Below are 13329 nucleotides of genomic sequence, written 5' to 3' on the forward strand. Positions count from 1 at the left end.
ATAACTTTTCACGAATGATCCGCGTGCGTAGGTTTGAGAAAAGATTGAGATTCTCTGAGAGATGCCGCGGGTATATATACCTTCTTGCTCCTCCTTCCCGTTAGTTTGTTAATATTTCCTGACGAATAGGGAATTTTTCAATAACGCCCTTTCAGTCCCGGAGGCGTCTCTTGACTTTAAAAGTTTACCGGGATTGGTCAGGGCTTTTGTTTAGGGCCCTAGGTTTTGACCAATGGAGAATTTGTTGAGGTTTATATTTTTATTATCCTCTCGAGATTATCTCGGTGATCTGTCAGGCGGCATTTGTTTGGATTCGGTTATCGCTGTTAGTCTGGTAAAATTTTATTCGTTTTCAAGTGGAAGTTTTCTTCTAAATTTTTATTGATTTTCAAGTGGAGATTTCCTTCTAAAAAGTTTTTATTACTTTTTAAGTAAAATTTTCCTTAAGAAGAAAAATTTTTATTGCTTTTCAAGCGCGAGTTGTCAACTAGTCAAAGCAAAATTTCGGGCACCGCGAGTTACATCTGGTATGTATATATCTCTTTTTTTTAATTTTTACGATTAACCGTCTCCGGTCAGCTGCTTCGCCTGCCAGATCATAGTCTTATTCCCACGCCTGTGATTTTTCAATCATCGCCTTGCGTTCTTTGAAAGAAAAGAATCGTGGAGTCCACAGGACGTAACACCCCCCGCCTTAGACAAATGTTGGGGTGTAAAACACGACATTTGCAAAGAGAATTATATGGGATAATCCGATTCTTTTCTTTCGGAGGAATCACGACTTGTTGATTGGAAGGGCTCACATTTAATTTTTATTTTATTAAATGTGTTACCTTGAATTATTAATTATCTTCTTAAATTGTGTAGAGAAGGAGGAAAGACAAGGCGACCTCCAAAACCCCTTCCTTTGTTCTTTCGTCCTTCTTGTGTCGTTTTATTTTTTACTCATAGCTTATTTCTAATTGTACTTATTTATTTAAATTTACTACCGCTAATACATGTAACGCAGGTGTGGAGCCCTTTTTCTATCGTATGAAAATTCTAATGAAAATAGAGGGATATATATGTATATATATACGAGGGTGGTCCGATAAGTACTTAGCCTCACCGCCCGATGGTGCCAGTATCACAAGAGAGATTTACTATCGTGTAGTACATTCTCGTAGACGGCTACTGTCAAAATTTCAACCGAATCGGACTCGTAGTTTTGTTTTGACCGCGTGTGGGAGCGAGCGTGTCCACGGATTTTAGAAAAATGGAAAAAGAGCAATATCGGTCGGTGATTCGATTCTTGTTTTTGGAAGGGAAATCGCGCAGCGAAATCAAAGAGCGCTTGGATAAGCGCTCTTTGATTTCGCTGCGCGATTTCCCTTCCAAAAACAAGAATCGAATCACCGACCGATATTGCTCTTTTTCCATTTTTCTAAAATCCGTGGACACGCTCGCTCCCACACGCGGTCAAAACAAAACTACGAGTCCGATTCGGTTGAAATTTTGACAGTAGCCGTCTACGAGAATGTACTACACGATAGTAAATCTCTCTTGTGATACTGGCACCATCGGGCGGTGAGGCTAAGTACTTATCGGACCGCCCTCGTATATATATAAGAAAATATATATATGTTATATATAAAGAAAAAGAAAAGAACTAGGCACGTTTTTTGTTATTACGTGTTCGAAATTATCGGTGATATCGTTGATGACATGCACTGAGATGAAGAGATCGACTATTTGTAATAGACAACAAATATTTTATTTGTGATAGAATCGATTACAATAAATAATCGCGAGAAAAAAAGAGCACAGAAAGTTATCGTAAACGAGATGTTTGCTAGACAGCTGTCGATAGCGAACTGAACTGGATTTCGGCGAAAAATAAGTATGTCAAGGACGCGAACGTTATAATGCCGAACTGCTGATTTACAGTTGCGAGGTGCTGCGAGACGCGCGGCAAGACGCTCGAGACGCGGAAAAAACGTAAACACATTCGCTCGTGAAGCCGAGCCGATGCACGACTTTCGCAGAAATAGAATTAAAATAAATGAAATGATAAAATGAAAATTACATAGAGATCCGAGAATTAAGATTAAAGTATTTTAACATTACCGCCCGCCTCAGGGGCGTGATAAACGCCGCTGAAGCAAATAATAAAGAAGGATACGATATAATAAATAAAGGCTGAAAGAAATAGTTCAAAGAACTTGATGACGGTTAGCGCAATTAATACTAGGCATACAAAACCGGTAGATGCAACCTACGAAAATAACTCAACGCGAGTAACCGAATGTAATTACGGATAGAGATTGCATACAAAAAAACACAGATTTACATTTATACGGCTGGCGAGTCGATTGGAAGCGGACACAATTTAACTACGGGTCGTTTAAACTCCGAAGTTGCAGTACGAACCGTGACGACGCGAATTCGACCATCTGAACCAGGATGTACAGCTGTTATTCGCGCTAACGGCCACTTCGACGGTGGATATCGCTCATCGAGAATTAAGACGAGAGAACCGATCGCGATTGAATTAGAGGACTGCTGCCACTTATTTCGAGTCTGTAGACGCTGAAGATACTCGGTCGACCAGCGAGTCCAAAATCGTTCGAGCATCTGACGGAGTAGTTGCCATCGTGACAAGCGTGAGATCGGCGTTTCGGTTAGTAATGGTTCCGGAATGACAATGAGAGATTCGCCCACGAGAAAGTGAGCGGAAGTTAACGCGGAGACATCGGCAGGATCGTCAGAAAGCGCGGAAAGTGGTCGCGAATTCAAAACTGCCTCGATCTGTACAAGAAGTGTACTGAATTCCTCGTACGTGAGGACGGAGTCGCCAATGACGCGTCGAAGGTGAAACTTGGTAGATTTCACCGCTACTTCCCATTTACCACCGAAGTGTGGAGCTGAGGGAGGATTGAACTTCCACGTAGTGCCGTTGACCGCTAGAAGATGAGATAGTTCGGCAGTCTCCTTAGACGCGGAATGGAATAACCGTCGGAGTTCCGCATCGGCGCCGACAAGATTCGTTCCGCAATCGCTCGTGATTGTACTACATCGGCCGCGTCTGCTGATGAATCGTTGGTACGCAGCGATGAATCCTTGAGTTGAGTAGTCTGAAGCAAGTTCGAGGTGGACTGATGATGTGGCGAAGCAGACGAACACGATCAGATAGCCCTTGTAATTCCGAGAGGCGCGTCCACGCCAGGTGCGAAGAGTGAAAGGACCGGCATAATCCACGCCGGAATGAAAAAATGGGCGCGTTGGTGTCACGCGAGACTTTGGCAGCGATCCCATCATCTTTCTGGCGGTGGCGGCGCGATGTCGAGTGCATCGGATGCATCGACGAATGAAAGCGCTGACGGGGATGCGACCGCCGATGATCCAGTATTGTTGCCTCAACGTTGCCAGCACGACTTGCACTCCGCCATGAAGTGTCTGCTGATGGATGTCTGAAATTATAAGACGTGAGAAGGAAGAGTCGCGAGGCAATATGGCTGGATGCTTGCTGTCTGAATCCAATAATGAGTTTTTGAGGCGTCTGCCGACGCGAAGAATGCCTTCCGAGTCGACGAATGGCGTTAGCTTGAGAAGTGGATGGGAGCGACAAAGAACAGATTTCCGAGAGCAGAGGTCCAATTCCTGGCCAAAATACATCCTCTGCGTTTCCTTTAACCAGAATGATCGGGCGTTGAGGAGCTCGTCCGCTGTCAATCCCAAGGTGGACGGGAGCTTGAGGCCCTTGAAGCGAGACGTCGCGCGCATGATCCATGCCGTAATGCGAAGTAAACGGTTGAGCTGCGAATATCGATCAAGTAAGTCTCAATAGTCAGGTGTTGCTCTTACCATCGAGACGTGGATCGAATTTGTCGGGCGCTCTTCAAGGTCGATGGATGACTCGATAGAAGGAGTTCCGGCCGGCCATCCAACCGAGGGACCTTGAAGCCACGATGGGCCGTGCCACCAAAGGTGATGATGCTGAAGTTGATGCGGAGAGAGACCTCGCGATAAGCAGTCGGCGGGATTGTCCACTCCAGCGACATGATGCCAGTGAGCATCGGGAGCTAGCTCCTGAATAGCGGCCACTCGATTGGAAACGAATTCCTTCCACCTTGACGGATGACCTTTGATCCATGCGAAACTGACACTGGAGTCGGTCCAGAGATGGACAGACGCTGATATTCGAGGAGATCTCGAACTCGAGCAAGTAGGCGAGCTAAAAAAACAGCAGCTGAGAGTTCCAATCGAGGAATAGTTTGTCGCTTGACTGGAGCGACTTTGCTCTTGGCTGCGAGGAGTTCGACCTTGGCGTCTGCGTAATCGTGGAACGTTCGGCTGTATAGAGCAGCGCCGAGTGCGTCCTGGGAAGCGTCGGAGAATCCATGGAGTTGGATGCCTCGTACAGACGAAGAAGTGCCGATCCAGCGAGGAATTAAAAGCTCTGCCAGGCCTTTCAAGCCCTCGTCAAAGTTGAACCATTCTTGAGCTAGAGAGGCAGGCAATGGGTCATCCCATCCGACTTGCGATTTCCAGAGCCGTTGAATAAATATCTTGCCTACAATGGTGATTGGAGCAATCCATCCAAGAGGGTCGAAGAGTTGCGCGACTCGAGACAATGCGGATCGTTTTGTGAGTGTAACTGGAAGATCAGATTGACTCACGTGAAATTTAAAGGTTTCGTTCGTAGAATGCCAAGCGAGCCCGAGAGTGCGAGCTTCGGTCGGGAGTTCCCGAGTGGAAGGTAGCTCAGAGAACGGTGAGATGTCCGAGAGAATGGCGTCGTCGTTTGATGCCCATTTTTGCAAGCTGAAGCCGCCCGCCATGAGAAGTCGGATTAGTTGAGCGGCTTTGGCTTGAGCTTCTTGCGGAGAATCAGCACCGGAAAGGATGTCATCCACATAAGTTTCCCTGCATAAGATCTTGGCCGCTTGCGGAAAATCGTGTTCTTCATCGGAGGCAAGCTGATGAATTACTCGAAGCGCGAGGTACGGAGCACAGGTGAGGCCGTAGGTCACGGCACACAATTGATAATCTCGAGGAGCTCCGACTTCACTCCAGAGTATTCGTTGATGATCCCGATCCTCGTGGTGAATTACAATCTGCCGATACATCTTCTGAATATCGGCAGCGAAGACGAAAGCGTAAGTTCTCCAGCGAAAAAGAACGGCATCGAGGTCTTGTTGCAGCTTCGGTCCTGCGTGAAGGCAATCATTAAGTGAAACACCGGTGGTAGTGCGCGATGAGCCATTGAAGACGACTCTTAGCTTCGTCGTGGAACTGGAGTCGCGAAGAACCCCATGATGAGGCAGATAAACTGGAGTAAGATGACCTTGAGAATTTTTTGTCAGCTGCATGTGTCTTAAGTCTTCGTATTCCGTCATGAAGTCGACGTAGAGCTTACCAAAGGATGGATTTTGCTGTATCCCATGGCGGACCCTTTCCAGCAAACGACTCGCTGCGTATCGAGATTCTCCCAAGATCTTGTGAGTTGAGCGGAATGGCAGACGAACGATATATCTCCCGGTGCTGTCTCGAGAGTGCGTTTCGCGAAAGTGTTTCTCGCATTCGAGCTCGTCTGGACTCAAATGAGTGGAGGCTGTTGACGCGACTTCTTCTTACAGCCAGAATCTCTGAAGTTCGTTGTGGAGATCGATGTCTGTGGTAAATTGAATGGAGAACGAGACCGGGCGAGAAGAAGAGGAAGATGAGTTTGCAGGTCCGGAAACGATCCATCCGAATGATGTCTCTTGAGCGACGGGGACGGTTGAAGGTCCGCGCTTAATAGATCCGCACAACAGAGATCCATAGACATCTGCGCCCAGGATGATGTCGATTGAGCCGGGTACAGCAAAGTCTGGATCGGCTAACGGCAAGTCGGCTAGATGAGTCCACGATGTCGTTACCACGGCCTGTGTCGTCCGATGACACGAGGCAGGATGAACGCGGAGACGTTGACTTCGATGGATGAATCGATGTGCGATCGAAGTCGTAGCGAGACGACACCTCGAGTGGAGCCGACATGCTGAGCGCCGACGCTGATAATGGGCACCGAGGCACGACCGCGTGGAAGTCGGAGTAATTGAACCAGTGACTCTCGGATTAGTGAAACTTCGGATCCTTGATCCAACAGTGCGCGAATTTTGACGTTTTCGCCATACGCAGCGACTAGCGTCATGCTTGCTGTTGCAAGTAATACTTGCGGACGCTCGAACGAAACTGCTGCGTGATGCGACTGAATCACTGGAGCGTTGGATGGTACCGTTGTTGTTGCGCTCGATGTTCATGAAGTGCTCGTAGAAGTAGCTGCAACGGGTGAAGATAAGACTTCGCGGTGGAGCAGCGTATGATGTTGTGCTTTGCAGTGCCGACATCGTTTTAATGTGCGGCATTCACTGAGACGATGAGCTCCGAGACAGTTAAAACACAGATTCTTGCGGTTAACGAAATCCTGTCGATCACTGAGAGGTTTGGATGCGAAATCTGAACACGACGCGATGTAATGAGCAGCGCTACAGAACGAACACTTCGAATTATTGACAACGGTGGCATGAGTACGAGCTGCAGATTTGACCTTAGTGTTCGACTTCGATGAGGCGTTCGCTGATTTCGAGGAGCGAGACTGCACGGTTTCCAATGCTCGAATACGCCCTTCGAGGAAAAGGTCGAGCTCTGCGAATGAAGCGAGTTCGTTGGAGGTTCCGTGTTCGAGCTCCCAAGCTTCCAAGGTGTGTGAATCGAGACGCCGAGTGACGACATAGACGATAAGGATGTCCCAATATTCCGTCGGCGCACCGAGTGCTTGCAAGGCGCCAAGAGATTCTTTAACGGTTGATAGCAAGATCTTGAGATCTGAGCTTGATTTCTGAGTCAGCGGTTTTAAGTCGAAGATACGATCGAGATAGGTAGTGATGAGGATGCGACGATTTTCGTAACGCGAAGTGAGCGCTTGCCAGGCACGCGAAAAGTTCTCTGCGGTCACCGGTATGTTGGCGAGATATCGAGCTGCTTTTCCGGTCGTTTGTGCCTTCAGATAATGCATCTTTTCGACGCACGATATATCTCGATTCGACCCGATCATCGAGTGAAATAAATCGCGAAACGACGGCCAATCATGGTAATCACCGGAGAATTTTGGTAGGCTGATTTTTGGCAATGAACGACACGATCCGGAATGTGGGTCGTGAGACTTAATAGAGTTGTTCGCGTCTTTAGGTTTTTCGAGAAAAGGTTCACGAGCTTGTAATAAACAGGACTTTGAGTCGTAATACGAGTCCTCACATTTCGCATAAAGGTCGTCAGCAAAATATGTATGCTTACGCATTTCGTCGGTGAGGCTGCCTATGAGTTTGTCGTGGTTACCTTGAAATTTCTTCCAGTTTCCTTCGAGAGTCTGCAATCGAGTTTCAAGGAAATATCGGTTGATTTTCTCCGCTCCGAGTTTTTTCGTGTTTTCAAAGGCACGAGCGATTAGACCGTAGAAATGGTTTTGTTTCTCGATGACTGCTCCGAATGTTGCCATTTTGAAGTTCACGAAAGGTCACAAGCACTTGTTGTTGAACTTGAAAGTTTAACGGTTACACAGATCGAATGCGTTTGAGAACCGCGGATGCAGTTGTGAGATATATCACTTCACTGTGATAATGCGATGTAGAGCACTGGCAATGAGAGAGTCTTGCGAAAGCGAGACTCCAGCGAGAGTATTGCCGAAAGCCGCGAATTGTCCGAGAGATCGAAATAGAGATCCGGCTCGAAGGACCAAAATGTTATTACATGTTCGAAATTATCGGTGATATCGTTGATGAAATGCACTGACAAGTAACACTACCCAACTGATACTCACCGATTTGAATGAAACTTAACATACTTATTAAACACCGAAAAATATTAAATACGTGTTTTTTTGTTTCGGCTAAACACGCTTTTTAGGGGTAGAAAGCACCCCTCAACCCCTGGAGGTGGAAACAGTTATGGCTAATTTTTTCTGAAACGATACATTTTCTGAAAAAAGTGTTTAGGACCAAAGTTGTAGAGTTCAAAGTGATGCACTTGATGGCGACCTTGAAGTCGACCTTGAGGTCGATTTTCAAGGTCAATTAAATTTGGAAATAATTAGCCGTTGCCGGACTTTGACCACATCCTGTATCTATAATCAGTAATTTTATGCGTTGACTCTAAATCTGTCTTCAGAATTGATTTGTTGCGTTATTTTCCTAAAAAAAGAAAAAAGAAAAAACCTGACGTAATGGGAAAATAGGCGCAAATTTATAGAAAAAATAAGGAGAAAAAAGTTTTGTAAGTAACTTCAGAATAGAAGTAAAGATAAGAAAACATAAAATGTCACTCTAATTATAAGTTAAACATTACCTTCATGCTATATTAGAAATTTTCAAATTTTTTTAAATTTTTATTGCTACTCTGGAGTTATCCACAATATCTTTTACTCTTTATTTTGTATTAGGATTTCATTCGGACATATGATCAATTATTATTTTCCCGACTGTCGTTGAGCAAGCATTTTCCAAAATTACTTCTTGATCACTTATTTGCTATGAGCTATCTTGCTCGTGAATTTCGTTCGAATATACCTTCAATTATCATTTTCACATCTGTACTTGGGCGAGTGTTCATTGTTTATAGTTTTACGTCAATTGTTCTTACGACTGCTGTTTCTCGTGAATGTTTTCAAAATTCTTTCGGAAAGTATTTACTGCAAGTACTTTTCCATCATTTGTTCCCACGACTATTTTTTGTGTTAATTTCATTTAGGCTTACAATCATAAACTCTGCTTTCTATGAATTTACTTTGAATCTCTGTTATAATATTATTAAAGCATTGTTAATCTGTAAAATTTCATAATGTCATTAAACCCAAAAAATATTTTAAAGTTATTATGCCTCACTTTCGAGGACCCAGTGTACAATATAGAATCTAGAATAACAGATGAAGAAAGATCATTCGCTTCTCAACTTGCAGATTTGATAAAAGACGCTATCAATTTTGATATATTTAAAGAGACTTATGATACTTTGAACTGTACTGATGCTAGTGTGATTTCTGATGCTGTTTTAGTTGAAGACAATCCAGAAGATGGTTCGGAAGTTATGCAAGACGATACAAAATTCAGAGAAATTGTAGACATTGATTATAAGAAGAGTAATTGAATTTTGGCGATCTGGACAAAAGAAAAGAAGGAATATAGAATCAGTTAAAAACCGATTTAAGAAAGTTATAAATGTAACACAATTGTACCGATGGGAAGCACAAGTTGCTGAGGGTGGGTCAAGGACTGATAAATTGTTATATATCTCTCAATACGTTCTAGAACAATTTAACAGTGCATCTGATCGAAATCTACCCATTCACGATTTAGATCTAAAGAGATGGGCCTTGAAAGCAAGAGAGGTAGTTCATTTGCCTTCTCAATTATTTACGGCTTCATCAAAATGGATACACAACTTTAAAATACAACATGGTATTGTTTCAAGAAAAATAAATAAATTCGTGACACAAGCGCATATTTTAAATAAAGCAGAACTATTGGAACAATTGTCCAATTATGTGAGTCAAGTTAAACTAGAGATAGGCTTGCTAGGAACAGCAAACGTTTACAATTCAGATCAATCAGGGTTCAATTTGGAAACACATGCTGGTCGTACATTAGCCTCAAAGGGTTCTTTGAAAGTGGAGTGTCTTGCTCAATCTTTGAATTCCTTGACTCACAGTTACACAATACAACCTTTAATATCTGCCGATGGTATCTTGAAATCCCCCTTATTAATAGTTCTGCAAGAAACAAGTGGCCGTTTCGGACCGATAATACAGAAGTCAATGTACAAAGCAGATAATATCCTCGTTTTTGCCACAAAATCTGGAAAATTGACATCCGACATTGTTATTAAATGGTTTGAAGATGTCTTCTTGCCTAATGCTGGCAAGAAGTCTATTTTGTGTTTGGACTCTTGGTCAGGACAAACAGAAAAGAAATTTGAAAATATAGACAAGGGTAATAAAGAAGTAAAAATCCTTACAATTCCTGCGGGAACAACTGGCTTCACTCAACCATTGGATGTCTACGTATTCAGACCGTGGAAAAACTTCCTGAAACAATTTTCGGACTTAATTCTCTTATACAACTATGATATTAACCTACATTTGAGGAATAACATTCTCAAAATTCAATCATTAATCCACAATCAATTCTCATCACCCCGATTCCAAAACATGATTAAATATGCCTGGTGGAAAAGTGGATATATTGAAGAAAAACCAGATAGATGTGAAACGCCTGTTGATTTCTGTCTAAAGAATTGCGGTACAGTCTGCAAAATCTGCAATAACATTGCAGTAATAAAATGTGCGTGGTGTACTAACTCTCTGTGTATGGAGCATTTTTTTGCGATAGAAGATAAAGCTATTCCTCATTATTGCCATGAATATAAAGAATAATGCCAATTATCATGGAATTTATACTCATAGACTATGAAAAGAAATTATGAAATCTTGCCTTCACTGGCTGGATCTCGACCATATCTTGTCTTTACTGGCTGGATTTCGCTCACATCTTGCCTTCACTGGCTGGATCTCGACCATATCTTGCCTTTACTGGCTGGATTTCGCTCACATCTTGCCTTCACTGGCTGGATCTCGATCACATCTTGCCTTATTTGAATGAATAATTAACTTTTAATTCCTTTATTGATCGAATTATTGACTGATCTTACCTTAATTGGTTGGATCAATGAACAATTTTAAATTGCAGAGGCTTGTTTTATTTACAAATCACCAACGTTCTGAATGTAAAAGTTTACGCTCTATCGATTCTCGGGATGAAAAGTAAACTACTCCCTTTGAAAAACATGAAATGATTTTCAAATGACCTTGAAAATCGACCTCAAGGTCGACTTCAAGGTCGCCATCAAGTGCATCACTTTGAACTCTACAACTTTGGTCCTGAGCACTTTTTTCAGAAAATGTATCGTTTCAGAAATAATTAGCCATAACTGTTTCCACCTCCAGGGGTTGAGGGGTGCTTTCTACCCCTAAAAAGCGTGTTTAGCCGAAACAAAAAAACACGTATTTAATATTTTTCGTGTTTAATAAGTATGTTAAGTTTCATTCAAATCGGTGAGTATCAGTTGGGTAGTGTTACTTGTGAGATGAAGAGATCGACTATTTGTAATAGACAACAAATATTTTATTTGTGATAGAATCGATTACAATGAATAATCGCGAGAAAAAAAGAGCACAGAAAGTTATCGTAAACGAGATGTTTGCTAGACAGCTGTCGATAGCGAACTGAACTGGATTTCGGCGAAAAATAAGTATGTCAAGGACGCGAACGTTATAATGCCGAACTGCTGATTTACAGTTGCGAGGTGCTGCGAGACGCGCGGCAAGACGCTCGAGACGCGGAAAAAACGTAAACACATTCGCTCGTGAAGCCGAGCCGATGCACGACTTTCGCAGAAATAGAAGTTAAAATAAATGAAATGATAAAATGAAAATTACATAGAGATCCGAGAATTAAAATTAAAGTATTTTAACATTTTTATCTGCCTGATTTTCGTCAGTAGTAAATGTCAGTTCTCTGGTGTCAAGTAGCAGGTCCCTTCCTTTTATTGCTCTTCTACCCCTCTGGGGATCACAGCTTGACCCCAGTCTTCGGCCAAGTATGTCTGGTCAACGTATAGATATTCTTCTATGCAGTCCCTGCAGTTTATTGCCGGTTTGATTGTTACTATTACTTTATTGCATTTAGTGCAATTTGTTTGGTCGTCAGCTGATATTTTGTGGACCAAATTATGCGGTGATATTGTTGCATATTCTTGGTTTTCCTCAGCTGGTTTTTTTATCATAGCATTCTTGACAAATTTTGCTGCAGTCAATCGTATCTTGATAGATTTCACCCTCCATTAATGTAACACACCGGAGTTCTGTTAGATTTCGGTATGTTTCGGGGTGGTCTTCTGGTTTAATACCGTCGATTGGGCCTTGGCGTACTTCTTCCGGCATCTCGGATGTCCATTGAAGATGGTGATATACTGGCATTGTTATACTGCAACCGACGATCAGGCAGTATGTTTTGATGATAATGATGTAATTAAGATAGAAAATGGTTCCACTTCGTTTTGTTTTATGATCTTATTATTAAATTACAAATAAAGATATAAAATTTACGGATGTGAATGAGAAGCGAAAATGCTTATTTTTATGAAATGTACACAAGAAATCTTAGGCCTAAAATACGATCGGAATTAATACATAATGTATAATGTGATAATAAGTATAACAAGTAATAAATAGATATAATAGAGGGGTAATATAATATAGAGATATGTAATTGATAACACAAAAAAAAGGTAATGGAATATAAACTTAAACTAGGTGCATTAACATATTGTTAGTATGAGTACATATAAATCTTAATTACCTAGGTGTAGGATTACGTTATCGCTAATTTTTATTATTTGTTAATTATTTGGTTATTTTAATGTGGGAAATTCGCAATCGGTTTGGATGTACGATTCGGCTATTTTTCTTTATTCTAATTTTTACATTATTTTTATTTAATATTTCTAATACTTCGTGGGGTCCTGTATAATGATCTCCGAATTTTCCGAGTTTTGGACCTTTTAGGAGAAACACATGGTCTCCCGGTTTGAAATTTTGAGGGTTAATCTTCTTGTCGTAGTATTTCTTGGATTTGTGTTTCGCTTCGATGACGTTTTCACGAGCGTTTCCTTGAATTGTGTGAAGTTGTGTTACGAGGCTTATTAGATAATCGTCATAATTTGATAATTGATCGTTCGAAGGTAAAATTTCATTCGATGGAGTTCTAGCTATTTTTCCAAAGACTAGTTCGTATGGCGTATGTTTGGTTGCTTCATGTATGCTAGTGTTGTAATTAAACATCGCAAGGCTTATCCACCTGTCCCATTGTTTTTGTTCGTTTGCATATTGTTTTAAATATTCTCCTAATGCGTGATGCGATCTTTCTAATGAGCCGTTGGATTGTGGATGAAAGGCCGTTGTACGAAATTTACGAATTCTAAATATTTTTGCAACCTTTTTCATTAGATCACTTAGAAAATTTCTTCCTTGATCCGTTAATATTGCCTTTGGCGCTCCGAATATGCAGATGAAACGATCTACGAAAGCTTCCGCGATAGTTTCGGAGGTTTGGTTTTGTAATGGTTTACCCATACAGTATTTGGTCAGCTGATCTTGTAAGGTCAAGATGTATTCGTTGTTTCTTTCTGTCTTGGGTAAAGGTCCGACAATATCCATGACTACTTTGTCGAAAGAAGAGCCTGGTGTGTCTGTGATTATCA

At 42.1% G+C, this 13329-nt stretch overlaps 2 protein-coding genes across 2 annotated transcripts; both read right to left on the bottom strand.

Moving 5' to 3' along the window:
• Positions 1 to 2331: 2331 nt before the first annotated feature.
• Positions 2332 to 5378, bottom strand: LOC145932870 (uncharacterized). Its single transcript, XM_083032093.1, has 3 exons — positions 4261 to 5378; positions 3844 to 4213; positions 2332 to 3795 (listed from the first exon to the last, which is right to left on the bottom strand). Exons 1-3 carry the CDS (start codon positions 5376 to 5378, stop codon positions 2332 to 2334), a joined length of 2952 nt encoding a protein of 983 aa, XP_082888219.1.
• Positions 5379 to 6277: 899 nt separating this feature from the next.
• Positions 6278 to 7516, bottom strand: LOC145932871 (uncharacterized). Its single transcript, XM_083032095.1, has one exon. The coding sequence runs from the start codon at positions 7514 to 7516 to the stop codon at positions 6278 to 6280; it is 1239 nt and encodes a 412-aa protein (XP_082888221.1).
• Between the last annotated feature and the right edge of the window lie 5813 nt (positions 7517 to 13329).

Source organism: Prenolepis imparis, unplaced genomic scaffold (assembly GCF_030444845.1).
Source record: "Prenolepis imparis isolate NDT839.2.m4 unplaced genomic scaffold, iyPreImpa1.0 SCAF_2, whole genome shotgun sequence".
Classification (NCBI taxonomy): domain Eukaryota; kingdom Metazoa; phylum Arthropoda; class Insecta; order Hymenoptera; family Formicidae; genus Prenolepis; species Prenolepis imparis.

Excerpts from the sequence above, each read along its gene's own strand:
- LOC145932870 (XM_083032093.1), bottom strand. The coding sequence starts at position 5,378 with ATGACGGAATACGAAGACTTAAGACACATGCAGCTGACAAAAAATTCT. Across the intron at positions 4,214-4,260 it reads AGCAAAGTCGCTCCAGTCAA|CTCGCCTACTTGCTCGAGTT; the intron begins GCGACAAACTAT and ends CTGTTTTTTTAG. Across the intron at positions 3,796-3,843 it reads ATTCGATCCACGTCTCGATG|CTCAACCGTTTACTTCGCAT; the intron begins GTAAGAGCAACA and ends CGATATTCGCAG.
- LOC145932871 (XM_083032095.1), bottom strand. The coding sequence starts at position 7,516 with ATGGCAACATTCGGAGCAGTCATCGAGAAACAAAACCATTTCTACGGT.